The sequence below is a fragment of the Acomys minous genome (assembly GCF_964271855.1).
Source record: "Acomys minous genome assembly, chromosome: 19".
NCBI classification, from domain to species: domain Eukaryota; kingdom Metazoa; phylum Chordata; class Mammalia; order Rodentia; family Muridae; genus Acomys; species Acomys minous.
This window is the reverse complement of record NC_140499.1, coordinates 35,315,907-35,334,189: the sequence shown is the minus strand read 5'-3', so window position 1 is coordinate 35,334,189 and position 18,283 is coordinate 35,315,907. Positions and strand designations below refer to the sequence as shown.

The following is an 18,283-nucleotide window of genomic DNA, read 5'->3' as shown; positions in this document are numbered from 1 at the left end:
AGCTCAGGAACCCTAGGGAAGTCACGGAGGTTAGAGTGTGTAGGAGGAACGGTAAGGGGAATGGAGGACATCAAGAAAGCCCTCTACATCTCCATGAGCAGAGCGCCTGTGAACTCAGAAGCAGCATGCACACGGCCTGCCTGGGTCTGCAACTGTCCTTTTCATGTATGTGATGGCTTCCTATTTAGTGTTGTTGGGGATTCCTGAGTGAGTCTGTTATTCTTGTGCCTTTTCCTAGGATGACCTGTTGGTTTATCTTGTCCAACTTCAATATGATAATTTTTTATTTATCTTATATTTTTAAAAAAATCAACAAATGAATGAAAACCCAGGCACTGGAGTAAAGATTAACACCAGACCTACCATTTATATCTGCTGGGAGTGGGAAAAATCTGTTTTTACCAATGGACAGGTCTCATGTTCAGTAGCTAACACATAACAGACCAGGCTCTGTGTGTGTGTGTGTGTGCGCTTGCTTACTTGCTTGCTTTTATTTGGTTACAGTTTGGTGTTTTGTTTTCTTTTGGGGGTTTGTTTTATTTTCTTGGTTTTGTAAAGTTTGTTGTTGAATTGGTTTTGTTTTGTTTTTGAGAAATAAAAAAGTTGGGTGGGTAAGGAGAGGGAGAGGCTCTGGAAGGACTTAGGTGGGAAAGAATAAGATCAAAATATATTTAAATTTAAAAATTGTTTTAAATTAAAAAATAAACAATAAAACTAAAAAAAAAATCACTGGCACAGAAATGCTTTTGCTTATAAATACACACCTCAGTCCTAAGATTTGACTAGCTGTAGCAAATCACTTATCCAGAATTGATAAGTCGTAGTTCAGGGAGGTATAATTCTCTGGCATGCCTAGATGAAACCAAGAAATATTTGAAATGGTCAACATGGCTCAGTGGGTAAGGATGCTTGCTGGCAAGGCTGCTGACCCGAGTTTGATTCCCAGAACTACATGATAGAAGAGAGCTGACTCTCACAGTTTGCCCTCATACATCCACCTAAATCCAATAGACAAGTGTTAAAACAAAAAACAAAACAAAGCAAAAAAGCCTACTACCAACAAAAATCTTTGGAAAAATCAAATAGAAAAATAAAGGAAAAACAATCCACTAAAATATGAACTGACAAATTTGGCAAAACACATAAGCACATAAAAAGATGATGTAACAGTAATTAAAAAAATCATTTTTCCTTTCTAAATTTGGTAAAATCAAAGGCCTTGTTACAGTCAACACTGATAAAAGTGAAGAACTTCAGTAGTGAAAGAGCAAATTGCCAGAGTTATTTGGCAGTGTTAATGAAAGTAAAACCAAATGCATTTTATGCTCCAACAGTCAGGACACCGTCAGTGTTCCACAGAACCTAGCATATTGGCTCTGGAGGCTGACTACTTGAGTTCAACTCCATTTCCTCACACTGGGAGCTTTCTTTCTTCAGTATTTATTTTTAATTTTAAGTGTATGGATATTTCTTTTGCATGCCTGGTGCCTATGGAGGCCAGAAGAGGGTGTCAGGTGTCCTAGGGCTGGACTTAGAGACATGGACACACGTAGGTGCTGGGACTCAAACCTGGATCCTCTGGAAGAGCAGCCAGTGTCCTTAACCAAGCAGCCATCTTTCAAGCCCCAATAGGTATCTTAATTTTCTGGACTTACGCGTTTCTTCATTTATAAAATAGACATTATAGTAACATCTTGTAGCCAGAGTTTTGGCTACTCTATTGAATTCTTTTTTCTACTTCTCCACATACCCCTGTCCCTTCCAACCCACCAACACTGAGTAGGAGAGAAAGAAGGTTAGATGGGAAAGGGGGCTCAGTTTCATTAGACTACTTCCTGCTGATTAGGGATGTTGAGTTTCTTGGGGCAAATTTGATCTCCAACAAGTAACCAGCAATCCAGCAACCAGCAACAGGTGAGGCAGCAGCCATCACATGCCCTCTCAGGACTCTAGAATTTATACCCTCTCAAGAGTCTCCAGAATTCCAAAGGTAAATTATCTTTAGCTGGTAAAAATCACACCTCCTGCTAAAGCACAAGGCAAACCTCAGTCGGCTGCTGTGGGCAATCCAAAGCAGCCCCTTATTCCACACACCCAGGATTAAAACAAAAACATATTGCCCTACATTTCTATGTTTTAATGTATTGCTTTTTTTTGGTGATTTTTGTTGTTGTCCTGTTTTGGTTTTTTGGAAACAGGATTTCTCTGTGTAGCCTTGGCTGTCCTGGACTTGCCTCAAACTCACAGTGATCCACCTGCCTCTGCCTCCCTGAGTGCTGAGATTATAAAGGAGTGTACCACTATGCCTGGCCATTTCTATGTTTTTAAAGAAACCAAAAATTCTCACTAAAACATCTACTTCATAGTTTTATAAGAATAATACATCTTGTACATTTATAGTAAAGAACTCCCTTTGTTTTTGTTTTTTGAGGCAGGGTTTCTCTGCGTAGCACTGGCTGTCCTGGACTACTTCATAGACCAGGCTGGCCTTGAACTTACAGAGATCCAACTGCCTCTGCCTTCTGAGTGCTGGGATTAAAGGTGTCTACCACTATGCCCAGTTATCTAGAACTTCTTAACTGACAACTTGAAGGCAAAAAACAAATTTAAAATGTCTTTATTTGTTTATATAGGAAGTACTGTTATCTATTTAAAAACAAATGTCAATTCATTAAGCTTATCTGGAAAAAAAAAATCATCTCTCTATCGCATAGACATGATATAGGATGCAGATGTAAAAGTCAATTTAATAGACATCATTAAATAATCACACAAATGCAACCTAGGATAAATGGTTAAAAATACAGACTGATGTCAAAGGTGAGCATGTGGCCATTCCATGAACACCATGGGATTAACAGGCTTGCTTATACTGTTTGCTCACAATAAATTTGCTTTCTGTGAATCTTCAAATTCCCAATTCCAAATCTTCAAGTTCTTGGAGAAGGGCTGTCTCTTTCTGAATTTTCTCCAACTAGAAACATTTCAGACAATAAAGTTATTGGACAAAAAATAATTACTGAATCTGTAACAAAAGCAGTATAAAGGATAAAATTTAGAGGTGGAATGACTATTCTTACACTTTGTCAGACCCACTGGGAAGCAGATTAGAAAGCAACTCTACTGTTTCTGCTCTGAATTATGGGGCAATGCACAGAGCTGTCTGACTGTCGCTTCCAGTGCAACATTTCCTGCATCACCTCGGGCTTAAAAGCACTGAGAAGAAGAGGAGGGAAAAGGCAAGCAGGACAGTGCAGCACACAGGAGGAAACTCTTATCAACCACCATAATCTACGGCCAATCTTCCCCATCATAGAGAAAGCATGAAGAGCATTTCATAGAGTTTTAAAAAGTATTAAAAAGAATTTGGCAAATAGTTTCCCAGACAAGTTTTTCAGTTCTGTGTTGTTTTTTTGCTGACTGAACAACTGCTTATACTAAACAAGAGAGGGTGCTAGTGACTGAGCCCAAATGGATTTTTGGATTTTTTTTTTTTTTTTTTTTGGTCTTTCAATACAAGGTTTTTCTGTGTGTAGCCTTGCCTGTCCTGGACTCACTTTGTAGAGCAGGCTGATCTCGAACACACAAGATCCACCTGCCTCTGCCTCCTGAGTGCTGGGATTAAAGTTGTGCGCCACCACTACCCAACCCCAAGTGGATTTTTACCTGATTTTTTTCTAGCTGTTTCCCAGCAGCTGCCTGCTCTTTCAGCTGCTCTATTGCTTTCAGTTTCTGTGAAATCAAATAAGGGGAAGGAGAAGGAAGAAAAAGTTACTTTCTCATGTAAATTATGTATTAACAACAACCATATTACAATTCTTTCAAAAATGATTTGTTAAAATATTAGGATAAAGATCTTTTAAAAAGTTAAATATAACTATAAAATTACATGTTAAAAATATGGGATTGTAGGGCTGGAGAAACAGCCAGAGGTTAGGAGCACTGGCTGTTCTTCCAAAGGTCCTAAGTTCAATTCCTAGCAACCACATGGTGGCTCATAACCATCTATAATGAGATCTGACGAGACCTCTTTTGGCATACATGTGTACGTGCAGACAGAACATGGTATACATAGTAAATACAGAAATCTAAAAAAAAAAATAGTTTAAAAAAATATGGGATTGGGCAAAACAAGTTTTTCAAGTTTTCTGTTTGTTTAATTATTCTCTGTGTGGGCATGTGTGTAGGCACCTAGGCTGTGGTATACACGTGGAGAGCAGGGAACACCGAGTTTTGGGATGAGACTTGGGTTGTCAGGTTTGCATAGTAAGGTTTTCACTGATGTCTAAGTATATGGGTATGGACACCAGTACAAGACAGATTTCAGCATCTATTTCAACATTCCACTGTGACAGGACAACATCTCTGGATTTAAGAGAAGCCCCATCCTCTGGGCTGCCCCATACTCCATAAGCTCCATTTTTGTGTGTTTGTTTTAAAAACTGGAATAAAGTATTATTTTTTATTTAAAATAATTTCAATGAATATTTGAATTGAAAATATTTCAAATACTCCAGTGAAATGCGGAGGTTGAGTGTTCAGGGCTGGGGATGGAGCTACTCCTGCAGCAGTGACAACAAACCTGCCTTCCCCACACAGACGGCAATTATCCCTGGTTACTTCACATTCACAATATAAGCTGCTTCAGTCACTGAAGTATCTGTGATGGAGCTGAACTGAGATTCTCGCCTAAATTACATTTTATAGAACCAAAGTAACAATGAGAATTGTTACCAACTTTTAAATCCCTGTTTTAAGTACCTGAACTCCACTATTAATTATGGAATTCTCATGTAAAAGCCTCTGAAGCCTGTTTTCCACTCAAGGGTCTCACCTTCTTTAGATTCTTAATTTTTTTGTCTACTTCAGGATCACCAGAAGCGGACTGGGCAACAGTGTTCCGTGGTGCACTCTGTGGGGCAGGAGTAGGAGCTAACTCACTTCTTGCTTCCTAAAGGAAAAACAAATATGAACATTTATTTACTCTCTGTGTATATGAGACAGCTCAGTAGGTAAAGGAGCTTGTTGCCAAGCCTGACAACCAAAATTCAATCCCCAGGGCTCACGCGGGAGAGAGCTGACTCCTGCAAGGGCACATGCGTGGAGGTCAGAGGACACCCTGCAGGAGTGGGTCCTTTCCTCCCACTGTGTGGTCAGGGATCAAACTGGAATATGGACTATTGAATCTGACACTTACCTAGAGATGAAATATACTAGCTGAAAAAGGAGCAATGATTTTTTTTTTTCACACTTCAAACTTTAGAAGAAGATAATGCAACTCTAACCTTTCAAATAACATAACTGGACCAGTGAGATGGGGTAGTAGTAAAGATGCTTGTTGCCAATTCTGACAGCCTGAAGTTTATCCCAAAGACCCATAAGGTGGAATAAGAGCTAACCCCTTAGGTTGCCCTCTGACCTTACTGAAGTACATTTTCCTCCTACAGCCTTCCAGGAGGGGAGGAAGGAAACCAAGGGCCACAGATTTAGAAAAGCACAAAGTTGAAGGCGGGGCCCCTCCCAGCCTTCTAAAAGGAGTAAACAACTGCTAGGGGAAAGATTCTAGAAAGCCACCTAGAGAGAGATGTTAGAGGGTGGAGCGGTCTGCTGGCTGTGCAGAGAGCCAGGTTGTTCGAGGCAGGCTTCGCAGGACTGTAGCAGCGTTTTGAGTCATCCTGCTCCTCATACGTGTACCCTTCACCCATAGTCCTGTTAGTACCCCAGTAGAAACTTACTGCTTGAGCAACGTGGGCTTTGGTACAATTGTTACTTTGGGCTATTGTGGGTTCTGTTTTCTGGGGTGAGGAGATGTGTGTGCTACATCTCCCCAGGAAAACCCTGTCATCAAATACCCCTCTACCTATGTGTGCTTGCTCAGACAAGGTCAATCTTCAGAACCCACTTAGAAAGCCAGATACATTTGACAAGGAGACAGAAGACAGAAGAGTCACACCCCGAATCCTAGGCATGTGCTAGCTAGCCTAGAGTACACAGCACAGTGGCAGAAACAAGGAGACCATGCTCAGCAAGGTTGGAAGGTGGCTCTTGAAAGCTACACACACCCACAGACTGCCACCACCCAAAATAATTCGGTCATGAGTGCTCCAACATCATTCAGTAAATACTCTTAGGAAGCTTTACTTCCTCCTCCAAAGAGTGAGTCTACCCACACCTTGAGAGACTACAGCCATTAGAACTGTGGGCAAGAGCTTCTATTGATTAGAAACTATCCATACTAAGGAAGGTATATGGACCCAGTAGTCTAAATAGAGTAAGATACCTGCTCTGCCTAAATCTCTACAAGATGGTTACCCTGACTTCACCAACTAGATATTCCCAGTGGAGCTGAACACACTGTCACCATGAATCAATGAACCATAAAACACTGTAATTTATGTCAATTATTATAAGTATATAAGTGTTTTTTGTTTAAGTATGTAAACAAAAATTTTTACACAACTTCCATTCTGATTACTTAGTATTTTTAGGTTTTTCTTATTTCTGATTATTTTTCAAGACAGAGTTTCTTTGTGTAGCCCTGGCTGTTCTGGACTTACTTTGTAGACCAGGCTGGCCTTGAACTCACAGAAATTGGCCTGCCTCTGCCTGCTGGGATTAGAGGTGCACCCCAGCATGCCTGGCATAATAAACATATGCCTCAAGAAAAAGAGACACTCCACTCTACAGTTCCATCAAGAGACTACAGTAAGAAACATACTACAGAATCCCAGTGAACGCTCAGGTTTCAAGGTCAGCTCTAGCTTCTTTCTTTTCTTTTTCTTAAAAAAAGATTTATTATGTATACCGTACTCTGCCTGCTGGTACACCTGTACTCCAGAAGAGGGCACCAGATCTCATTACAGATGGTCGTGAGCCACTGTGTGGTTGCTGGGAATTGAACTCAGGACCTTTGGAAGAGCAGCCAGTGCTCTTAAGCTCTGAGCCATCTCTCCAGCCCAGCTCTAGTGTCTTTAGACTTTCTTTCTTTTTTTAATCCAACACTTTCGATTCACATGTTAAAAGCTTGGTTTCCAAGTAGTGCTACTAAGAGACAGTGGAGCCTTTAGGAGGTGGGCTTTAGAGAAGGTTTTCATGTCATTGGGGGAATGCTCTTGAAGAGTACAGTAAGCTCAATTTTTTTAATAATTATTTTTTATTATGAACTTATTAAACAAGCCAACCTCTCTTACAACCCAACTAGCCTAAGTAAGAGGGAAAGGATATTAAAGAGCACAATAATGAAACCTTAAGGATATCAGTTCTGAGGAACGATTCTCCTGGTGAGTCAGCAGGCCCTCAGCAAACCCGCAATTCAACCAAGGTTGCTGCTGGAACCTGGAACAGCAGCTGAGGCCCAGAGCCTCAGCCGGAGCCCAAAGCCTTGAAGCCTTCCCTGGAGCAGTCCTCTGGAGCAGTCCTCTCTAGGAGCGCCTCTCGAAGTGCAGGGATGAACAGCTAAAACAATCCTAAGTCCTCTCTCTCTCAGCCTCTTGTTTTGGGCACATATATATCCTCTCAGAGTCTCTACTAGGATATTTTCAGCTGGCAACATCCAAGCTCCCCCACAAAGTGGTTTGACTTCTAAGGGAATAAACATCCTGTTCTCTCACCAGTCTGTTCCCAATTCCACACTTGGGATCAACACAAAAATATGTTTCTCTTTCCTACAGAGTCTCTAGCCCTTCTCGTCTTCTCTCTGCTCCTTGGCTCATAAGGATACAACCTCTTCGCTGCACAGCAGGTTTCTGCCATAATATCCTACATGCTACAAGCCCAAAGTAACAAAGCCAATCAATCATGTACTACAACCTCCAAACTGATTTACAAAGAACTGGAGATGTAGGCCAGAGGCAAATCACTTGCCTATCATGTGCAAAGCCCTGGCTTCAGTCTTTAGCAGCACGGTAAGTAAGGTGGTGGTGGTGACTTTATGTTTGTAAGCTACAGCGGTACACATTTATCCTCAATACTTAGGAGGAGAAGGATCTTGAGTTCAAGGCCAGCCCTGTACTACAGGACAAGACCTTGTTATAAACCAAAGACATTAAATCTTCCATCCTTAAAACTTTATCATCCCAGGTACTCCATTGAAGTGACAGATGCTAACAGTTTTAACTCACAGGCAGACACAAAAGAAAGCTACCCAGTTACTTACATCAATTCCAACTATACACATCATAACCCCATCTTTAGCAATAGAATTGTTAAAAACGTACTGGTTAAAGGTAGATTAAGTACATTTCTGCTTGGGTTTGAAGAGTTCACCACTCTAAATACCTGTTTTGCAGCTTTTTTAGCTTCATGCTTCCTTTGATTTTTAAGGGCTGTTTTTGATAATGGCTTGTCACTTCCTGGATGCGGCTTCATATTCTGGGGAGGTTCCTCTTCGTGCTACGGAAAATATAAAGCAAGTACATCTGAAGTGGAGTCCGTGGTTTGAAAAGCATATGCAATAGCACATTATGCACTTTTACTAGCATATGATGATTTTTATCAGAATTACTTAGGAAAACAGGCCAAAAAAAAAAAAAAAAAAAAAAAAACACCAAGAAAACCCCAAAAAAAAAAAAAAACCATTTCAAATCTGTTCCTAGAACAGAGTTAAATAAGGCCTTCCTATTAGCTGATATGTATCTTCTAGTTATATAAGCCCTAGCAAATTCACTTTTGATTTATAGAAAAAACGAAATTTGTCTCAGGACTACTAGGGACACATAGTTTTCATGAAACTGAGTAACAACAGTTTCTTTGAGGTCTTTTTGATGAGATTAATATCATTAGAAAACAGCTACCTCCTTTGTTTTCTTCACACCAAGAATCACATGACAGATCTTCACTGATAAAGTCTGAAGTTGAAAGGTTAAGCAATGTTGAAACAAAGCATCTCAATAAGGATTTGAGAGGCTTTAAGAATTTTTTGGTCAAGAAGGAAGCATGCTGTTTTGTTTTTTGTGCAAGCCAGGAACAAGGTAAAAGAGAGTGCTATGCACACTACAGGGGGAGAAAAGACATCAATGGTCTTACCTAGTACTAGCTGCTGCATAGTGTAACACTGACCTTCTAGGCAAGATGTGCCTACTGTTGCAACAGCTGCATGCCTGTTACACAGTAACAACTTTCTGATTGGATTTGAGGCTTGTTCAACAGAAAATTTCATGCCTGCTACTATATATCCTGATCAAAGTCCTGAGATTGTTATTTTGCTAAATAGTAATGTTATACAATTGCCTTCTAAATTTTTATATTTACACCCACAGACCAGAGATGCTTTCAGTACTGGTCAGAAAAGCCTCCTTTGTCAATGGGCAGAAGTCAAGGAAGAGATGCATAACTGGTCAAAGTGTTAAGAAAAAGAGATGAATGCTTAGCCCTGAAGAGGAGAAGATATCGACTCCACCCTGTCACCAAGGCAGCATTATAGAAGAGGAGCTGAAAAGAGCTGGAGGATGGGGAGGAGTGCTGTGAAATGCTGTCTTCTGTCAGGACAGGGCTCTTGCACTCAGAAACTCACAGCAGCTGGGAATACCTGCACAAGGGCAACCCATGCCCTTACTGAAGTGTTAATGGAAATTGAGAGCTGCTGGGCGAGGCAGATCATTGCTTTTGAAGATATGGCCATTGGTAGGACTCCCATTTGCCAATAGATAGCCCCATACTTATATGCACATACGGACGGCACTAAATGGACTCAGGTTACGTTTTTAAAAAGACGCAAAGTTGGGATGGCAATATGAGGATAGTTGGATGGGGAGACAGAGGGTGTACACGATTATGTTTCATTGTGTGTGGAATGCAAGAATAAAAAAAATTGTTTTTTAAACTGTGAGCCCCTTTAAATTAACCATTTTGCCAGCTTATTATACAAGCTGCTAGGCATCTTCATCTTCTATGGCCCTTAGTGATTTCTCTGGAGTATATTCTATGTAGGTGTGAAGCAACACAAGCAAGGAGGAAAGGTTCTGCAGAGTCACACACAGAGAACCACTTTCTTCTGTGCTATACTTACCAGCTTGGAATTGGTGACTGGCTTATTTCTTAAGGCTGGAGGCCTATATGCTGTTGCAACTTTAGGTTCTTCAGTAGGTAGTTCACTTGGAACTGCTTGGTATGTTATTGTTTTTGCTGGAAATATTCCATCCAAGAATGGCTGCCAAGAAACCTGCCACAATTCTCCATTTGATGGCACATCATACTTATGCAAGAGAGAGCCAGTATAATGCCAAATCTTAAACCCATTATTAACACGTAACCTGGGAGCGCATGTGGCTGTTAAAATATGCTCACCATCTGGGCACCAGGCAAAATATGTAGAATCAGAAGCCACTGGCTTAGAAATAAGCTTGTAGTTTTTAACATCCCATACTTCCATTTGTCCCCGAAGGTTTCCAAATCCAGCCAGTACTAATATATGTCCATGAGGGCTATAGAAGGCTGCATTGCGAGGGCCAGTCCCAAAGTCAAACACAGGATCACACTTCAGGTTGAAAACTGTTGCTTTTGCAGGCATAAAACCATAAACAGCACAAAACTCTGTAGAACTAGAATTCCAAACTACATCATAAATTGGGCCATTTTTTGCTAGAAAAAGAACATAAGATACAAATCAGGAGCTAAAAGGGGTTCCCTTGCTTTCTTTAAATTTTTTTTTTTTTAATTTTTAATTTGTTCACTTTATATCCAAATTGTATCCCCCTCCTTCATCTACTCTTGATCCCATCCCCCCTCTCTCCTTCTTCCTCCCTAGTCCTCAGAAAGGGGAAGCCCTCCTCCCTTATCATCTGACCTCAGGCTATCAAGTCTCATCTTGACTGCCTACATCCTCTTCCTCTGTGGCCTGGCAAGAATGCCTCACCAGGGGAAAGTGATCAAGAAGAGGGCACCAGAGTCCATGGCAGAAACAGCTCCTACTCCCCATATTATGGGACCCACAAGGAGACTATGCCGGCTATCAACTACATCTGAGCAAGGGGTCCAGGTCCTCACCATGCATGGTCCTTGGTTGATGCATCAGTCTCTGCAGCCCCACCTCCCGCAAGGCCATATTTTTTGGGTCCATTAGTTTCCTTGTCACTTTCACTATACAGTTTATTTTTACCTTTCTAACCTATTAGGTTAAAATTTATGACTTGGTTTTATTTTCATTTGTTTAATTATTGTTATCTTTTAATAATTAATTTCACTTGTTTTCTGGTATCATTTCACTATTTCCTGTATCATTCTTATCTTTCTTTGTAGTAACTGACTAGCCATTTAGGTAACTTGAGAAATACATCCCTTGCATGCTTTGCTATTTTTGGATGGGGTGGGGGTGAGGGGTTGGGGAGCAGTCAGGACATGGTCTCTTCTAATTCAAGCTAGCCTTGAACTCGCTATGTAAGTGAAGATGACCTTAAACCTCTGACCCTCCTATATCTTCCAAATATTGGGATTAAAGTACTCGCTAGTATGCCCGACCCTTGTTGGCTTAAATTTTTTGCTGTTTACCTTAGTTAATACATTCTTTTAATACAGAAATCTATAATTTATCTATCACAAAGTTATCATTTTTTCTTAGCATTTTTGTTTTGTTTAGAAAATCTCTTTTTTTATTCTAAGGTTAGAAAAAAGTTTTCTCATATTTTCTTTAGTAAAGTTCCTTCCTTTGAACAGCCAGGAGTGGTGGTACATGCTTTTAATCCAAGCACTTAGGGAAGCAGAGACAGATTGCTCTGAGTCTACAAAGCAAGTCCAGGACAGCCAAGGCTACACAAAGAAACCCTATCTCAAAAACAAAACAAAACAAACAAACAAATAAATAAATAGTTCCTTTAAAGTTTCATATATAATTTTGAGGAGCAACCTGAATTTATTTTGGTAAAAAGAAGTAACAAATTTATGTTCCAAATGACTAGCCAATTTTTCAAGAACCACAAAGTAAATAGCCAGTATTTTCTTCTGCTAATTTCATCACAAAGTAATGTCTCCAAATATATAGGTATATTTTTGATACTTCCTTTTTACACATCCATACTTTTTTCATAAGCTAGATTCAAATACTCTCAATGTATTTGAGTGACATGTAAAATGTAAATGCAGAGTATCAGAATTTCCCATGTCCCCTAACAGTTTTCAAAATGTTCTTGTGTGTTAGCTTTCATTACCAAACTTCAGAACAAGTTAGTCTGAAAAACAAAACAAAAACCTTACTAGCATTAAAACATTAAATTTTACATTCATCAGAAGAGAAATGCCATCATGTATAAGTTTTTATTAAAGTTTAGAGTTTGTCTGAAGAGTGTGAAGTCTTTACTCCACAGTCCTTATAGATTATATGTTTCCTGGTATATGTTACTTTGTTTAAATGGCTGTTGTTTATAATGTGTCTTCATTTATACAAAGACACAAAATTTAGTGTTTTCCTTCTTTTGATCTGTTTTATTTACTTGGTATTTTATGTTGCTGTTTTATTTCTATTTTTAATTTTTAAAAATTTTTTACATATACATTTATATTATTACACATATATATAATAAACTACCTATAGCAAGAAGAACCATGACACAATCAAGTTGTTTTATTTCTTATTTCAGTAGGAATATGGGGCTTTTGGAGGGGGAAGTATGGAATATTTCTCTACTTACACATGCTCAATACAAAGTGAAAAATTAGGGAGCTGCTAGAATTTAAAAGCCATTATTTTGGGCTGGAGAGTTGACTCAGAAGTTAAGAGCTACTTGTTGCTTTTGCAAAGAGAACCGGAGTTCAAATCCCATCACCCAATGGTGACTCAGAACCAACGTAACTCAGGCTGCAGGGGTCCAGTGCCCTCTTGTGAACTTCCTTGGCAGCAGGTAGACATGGAATGTACAGATATACATGTAGGCAAAACCCTCATACACGAAAGTAATAAATACACCTAAAAACATTTTTAAAGTAAAATAACTATTATTCTGCAGTTAATTTAGCTTATCAAAATAAGAAGTGAACTGGCAGCATTGGTGGACTTTATTCTCGCTTCTGCAGCTATTACTGAACTCATTACATATACTTGCTGTGCTCGCTAAGTGCTTGCGGGGCTGCTACAGCAAACCACATCACTCAGAGATTTACTTCTACTCAAGTGCTGGCAGAATGCTAGCAGACTGACTGGAGTCTGTCAAAGCCAGGCATGCTCGAGGATGACTTTACGCTTCTCAATGAAGAGTAATTCTATTTGTTTACTTTTTAAATAATTTATTCAGATTACATCCGGATTGTTATCCCCTCACTTGTATTTTCCCACTTCCCCCTTCCTCCCCCATTTCATCCTATTCTCCTAATGAAGTGTAATTTTATCACAAACATTATGGTATTTGAGTTTACTCACTCAATTGAGAATTTAGACTGTACTGCCTTTATGGCATTAAAATTTTTTTTCATTTTTATTGTCTTTGTTTTTAAGCATGGGAAAACTGTTAAAGAGTACTCACGTAACTGCACTACAGCACTTTCTCCATTTGTTGCAATGTAGTGCAGTGTTTGCTCTCCATAGTAGGAAGCTCCTGTCTTGTCAACTTCTGTACTTGCTATTACCAGCACAGCAGTAGCTGTAACAGTAAAACAGTATTCAATGAGATATAAACTAGAAGTTAAAAATCACCTATATTCCTTTATTTATACATATATGGATGCTGAAATTAATATTTAATAACAAAAATGAAAAAATTACTCATCATACCTTTTTTATTCCACAGCATTGTAACCTTATCGGCTTTAAAGAAGCTTTTATTAGCCAGTGCTGCCTGAGGTCCAGCAAAATTGGGATACTGATATAATCTAACAAATGAAGGTGCACCTTTACTTCCTGGGACATAAACTGCCACCTAAGATACACATGTATAAATCAGTACTTAATTTTCAGAAGATGGATGTTTTTAGAAATACTTTTTTAAAAAAAGGACTTATGGGCTATATTAATAAATAAAGGCAAGAGTTACCTTATATGGTTGGGTTCCAGGTGATAAATTAAAGTCACTAACTTTTTGCAAATGTAATTTATTTGCAATTGTGTCTAAAATGAGAGGAAATGAATTAGAGATTTATAATAAGTTAGCAAAACAAATCACACTCTGAATTCATTCTAAAAGGCTACTATAACTTCAAATGCTTATTGTAGTTTGATGTAGATGAGGCAGAGGAATCCAGTAGAAAAGGCATGGGGTGGGAGTCAGACAGACCTAGGCTTGAATTCCATTCACTCATTTACTGGGTGTGTGAACTTGGGCAAGAACTAACACGATACTAATTATACCACCTATTTCTCAGGGACTGAGAACACAATGTCATGGTATATGCTCCAATGAATGCCAAGCTCATAGAAAAGAAGTCACAGAACACATTAGATGAGAAAGGTTGGCCTCAGGCTGCTAGTGTAAAATGTGCATATAGAAATTTTATATGATAAATAATGACAAAGATAGATGATATAGATTACCCTATATTAAGCAACAAAAACCCATGTTAATAAGCAAAAGTGTTACTATAGTTAATAAGATAAAGAGCTATTTTCTTTATTTAATTTCCGATGTCCAAAGGTGTTGGAGGATGTTTTTGTGAACTGTGTATTCAAATGCTGATTTCTGTACCCAGAGATCTGGTTATAGTCATTATTATGAAGTATCTCCTGTCCTGGTATGTTTCAACATTGTGCTCCATCACCTTCTGATTGGTCAAATAAAGAGGTTAATAGCCAATGGCTGGGCAGGAGAGGAAAAGGCAGGACTTCCAGGCCCAGGAGAGGTCTCACAAGGAAGTCACCATCAGAACATGGATGAAGAAGCAGGTGCCATAACGAGACTAAGATGGCAGGCAACAGGACACATGGCAGGAAGTAGGCCAGGACAGTGTTAGAACAATTGAGTTCCTGCCCAGCTATAGTGCCTGAAGCTTTTAATAAATATAAAGAGCTCCAAGTCATTATTTGGGAACTAGGGCAGACACAGAAAAAACCCTTGCATTTAACAAAGAGGTATTCAAATGTAGCAGAAGAAACTATCAAACTTGTAACTTCCCTTTCTGTAGCAAGCTAAAGAAGTGCTGATTAGTTTTTATCAACTTGAAACAAACTAAAATCACCTGGGAAGACCTCTTGAGGAACTGCCCCCATCAAATTAGACTGTAGGCAAGTCTGTGGAGCCTTTTTTGGATTAATGACTGATGTAGGAGGACCCAACCCACCGTGGGTGGTGCCATTCCAGGCACATAGTCCTAGGTTCTATAAGAAAACAAACAGAGCCCACGGGGAACAGGAGAGTAAGCAGCATTCCTTCATAATCTCTCCCTCAGTTCCTGCCCCCTAGGTTCCTGCTTCAACTTCCCTTCATGATGAACTCATAACCTGTAAGATAAAATAAGCCCCTTCTTTCTCCAAGGTGGTCACAGGAACAGGAAGATAACAAGGATCCAAAAAGACAAACAAGCAAGCTAAGGCAAAAGCCAAGAGGGTAGGAATAGATAAACAAGGAAATGTGGTGCCTACTGTAGTGTCTAGTGACTAGATGCTGCACAAAAGGAGGCTACATGCTTTCTTTGGCACATACAAGCACAATTACCAATTCCTACATTACTAGAATTAATTAAGTGTGCAATCACTAATTAGATGCTGTACATACAAAGGAATGCAATGGTTTTTTCTTTATTCTCAGTAATTGTGTTATTAGTATGACTACTGGTATTATTCTCAGAATATTATGTGGATAATGTGGAACAAAGCAAACACTTATGTGATTATGATATTCTCAAATCACTATCTTTGATATACAAAAGAAATAGGACTCTTGACATAGGTAGTATGTAATATAGATAAGGTTAAGTTATTCTTGCTATTTTTATTTTAAGATTTATTTATTATTTATTATTTATACAGCATTCTACCTGCAAGTTCGCCTGCAAGCCAAAAGAGGGCAGCAGATCTCATTATAGATAGTAATGAGCCACCATGTGGTTGAAGGGAATTGAACTCAGGACCTTTGGAAGAACAGCCAGTGCTCTTAACCTCTGAGCCATCTCTCCAGCTCCTAAAAAAAAATAAAAATAGGGGCTGGAGAGATGACTCAGTAGTTAAGTTCCCAGGACCCTACGGTGGTTCACAACCATTAGTAACTCTAGCTCCAAGCTAGCTGGGGTTACAGATCTAGCTGTTCTGGAACTCACAATGTAGCCCACGCTGGCCTCTAGCTCAGAGATGCATCTGCCTCTGCTTATGGTACATGCCTTTGGTCCTAGCATTTGAGAAGCAGAGGTAGGAGGATCTCTGAGTTTCTAGCCAGGCAGGGCTATGTAGTGTAAATCCATCTCAAAAATTAATTTAAAAACAAATAAAAATAAACATAAAATTTAAAATTGTATCACAGAATTTCAACAGCAATTAAGAACAAAAGAAATATTCTAATATTAATAGCTGTTGTCTATTTCTAATAATATAGTTATTATAAAAAGAAAATCTTTATGCTCCAGAATATCATTGGCATTCAGGTTTATTAAGATCTATGCAAATGCATATAAATAACAATTAAAAACACATCAATTTATATTTAGGGCAGCCCTATGGTGACTGAGAAAAGGGAAACTACCTTTTTAGATTAGGGCAAGCTCATTACTGAGCACTTAGCTAACATGTGTGAAGCCCTGGGATAGATTCTTAGCACTGAAGACAAACCAAAGAAAAAAACTTTTGAAAACTGTATTTAAGTTACATAATAAAGTTATTTAGTAAGTCTTTCCATACTAAAATTGTTGTTCTCAAAGAAGTGAACTTCATTGTTAACATTCCGGGCACAAATAATTTCATCATCTGACCAGGAAGGACACCTATGTCAAAAGAAAAAGAATCAGAAAAAAGTAAAATCATGTTAAAGCTTATGATGCTGTTTAAGATAAAAGCACTTACATTATATCTGCTACCAAGAGTACTAATAGTCTTATTAAAAGATGAATCTTAAAAAGTAAGTTGTTCCTTTCTTTTTAAAAACTAAAAAAGATACTATTTTTACAATAATATATTCCTATATACTTAAAAACCCTTAAAGACCTAAATTTTGATCTAACTTATTTTCCGTCAATACCAGAGAAACAATTATATACAATGACATTATCAGTACAGTAAAAATATCACGTTACGGGGGGATAGATAGCTCAACAGTTAGTGCACCTGCTCTTGCAGAGAACCAGGGTTCACTTCCTAGCACCCACATGGCAGCCCACAATCTTCTATAACTAGCTCCAGAGATCTCATGTCTTTTGATCTGCAAGGGTACTAGGCATACATAAGTGTACATACATTCATACAGGCAAAACATTTGTAAAACTACAATTTATTAAAAATAGCACTTTAAAGCATATATTTACCAATTCTGCATTTTTTTCTGTATGAAAGATTTCAAACATGTTCCAGTTTTCACGTCATAAAGTTGTAGGTTGGGTATCCCAGCTGTGCCATCTTTAGAAGCTACAATAAAAGTAATTTTATAGTGTTGGTCTTCTAGCACTTACAAGATTTCAGTCTCACAAAAATCTTGAAAAGAATTGCCTTACATCAATTTTCCTTCTTGTCTTTGTTATGGGGTTAGTCATTACTGCTAAAGCCAAGACACTGTGACCGCCGTTTGAGGGACAGCCCACACCTCTGAACGATTAGTTACGGGAAGCTTTGTGAGTACTTGAGGGATTTCTTATTTATTAATTCTGACATATTTTACTGACAAAGAGATTAAGTCATGAAGGTTTGTAATTATGTAAAGTTTATTCATGATGCTTTATTTCCCTTTAATATACTTGGAAAATAGGATTCATTAGAGTCCAAGCCTTGTTGAAGAATAAAGACCCAATGTTTATAACCCAACAATGAACTAATACCATTTACTTACTTAGAAAGATTGTCATTGTTAGAGAATAGGGTTCCCTCTTCCTTCCTTATTTTCTTTGCAGTTTTTCTTCTCCTTTATCTTATAACTTACATTTTCACTTCATAAGCTAAGATATGTTATTTACAGTCAACCATGACCAAAAGTATTAAAAGCAAAATCCCAGAAATAACTCATTAGTTTTATATCACATATCAAGTTGAGTGATAAAATCTTGAGCCATCAGTTCTAACTAGAACATAAGTCTTTCTTTTTAATAAATCATCTTTTAAAAATTTTATTTATTTGTGTTTTCTTGAGACAAGGCTTTACTATATAGCTCTGGCTGTCTCGGTACTCACTATGTAGACCAGGCTGGCCTTGAATTCAGAGATCCACCTGCCTCAGAAATCATCCTTGTGTCC

The 18,283-nt window shown here is 38.5% G+C and overlaps 1 protein-coding gene across 3 annotated transcripts in view; it reads right to left on the bottom strand.

Annotated features, from left to right (window-relative positions):
• Positions 1-2,601: 2,601 nt before the first annotated feature.
• The window catches only part of EIF2A (eukaryotic translation initiation factor 2A), a 32,659-nt gene continuing 16,977 nt past the window's right edge, over positions 2,602-18,283 (bottom strand). For 2 of the 3 annotated variants that reach the window (XM_084768352.1, XM_084768353.1), the window contains 10 exons: positions 17,365-17,464; positions 16,745-16,827; positions 13,956-14,029; positions 13,697-13,841; positions 13,449-13,565; positions 10,007-10,578; positions 8,278-8,391; positions 4,835-4,951; positions 3,667-3,732; positions 2,602-2,974 (listed from right to left, as the gene is read on the bottom strand). In XM_084768352.1, the coding sequence (XP_084624478.1) occupies positions 2,909-2,974; positions 3,667-3,732; positions 4,835-4,951; positions 8,278-8,391; positions 10,007-10,578; positions 13,449-13,565; positions 13,697-13,841; positions 13,956-14,029; positions 16,745-16,827; positions 17,365-17,464 (1,454 nt within the window). In that variant the 3' untranslated portion in view covers positions 2,602-2,908. Of the gene's footprint in view, positions 2,975-3,666; positions 3,733-4,834; positions 4,952-8,277; positions 8,392-10,006; positions 10,579-13,448; positions 13,566-13,696; positions 13,842-13,955; positions 14,030-15,093; positions 15,227-16,744; positions 16,828-17,364; positions 17,465-18,283 lie in introns of those variants that run through there. The other variant, XM_084768354.1, reaches the window with a different exon arrangement.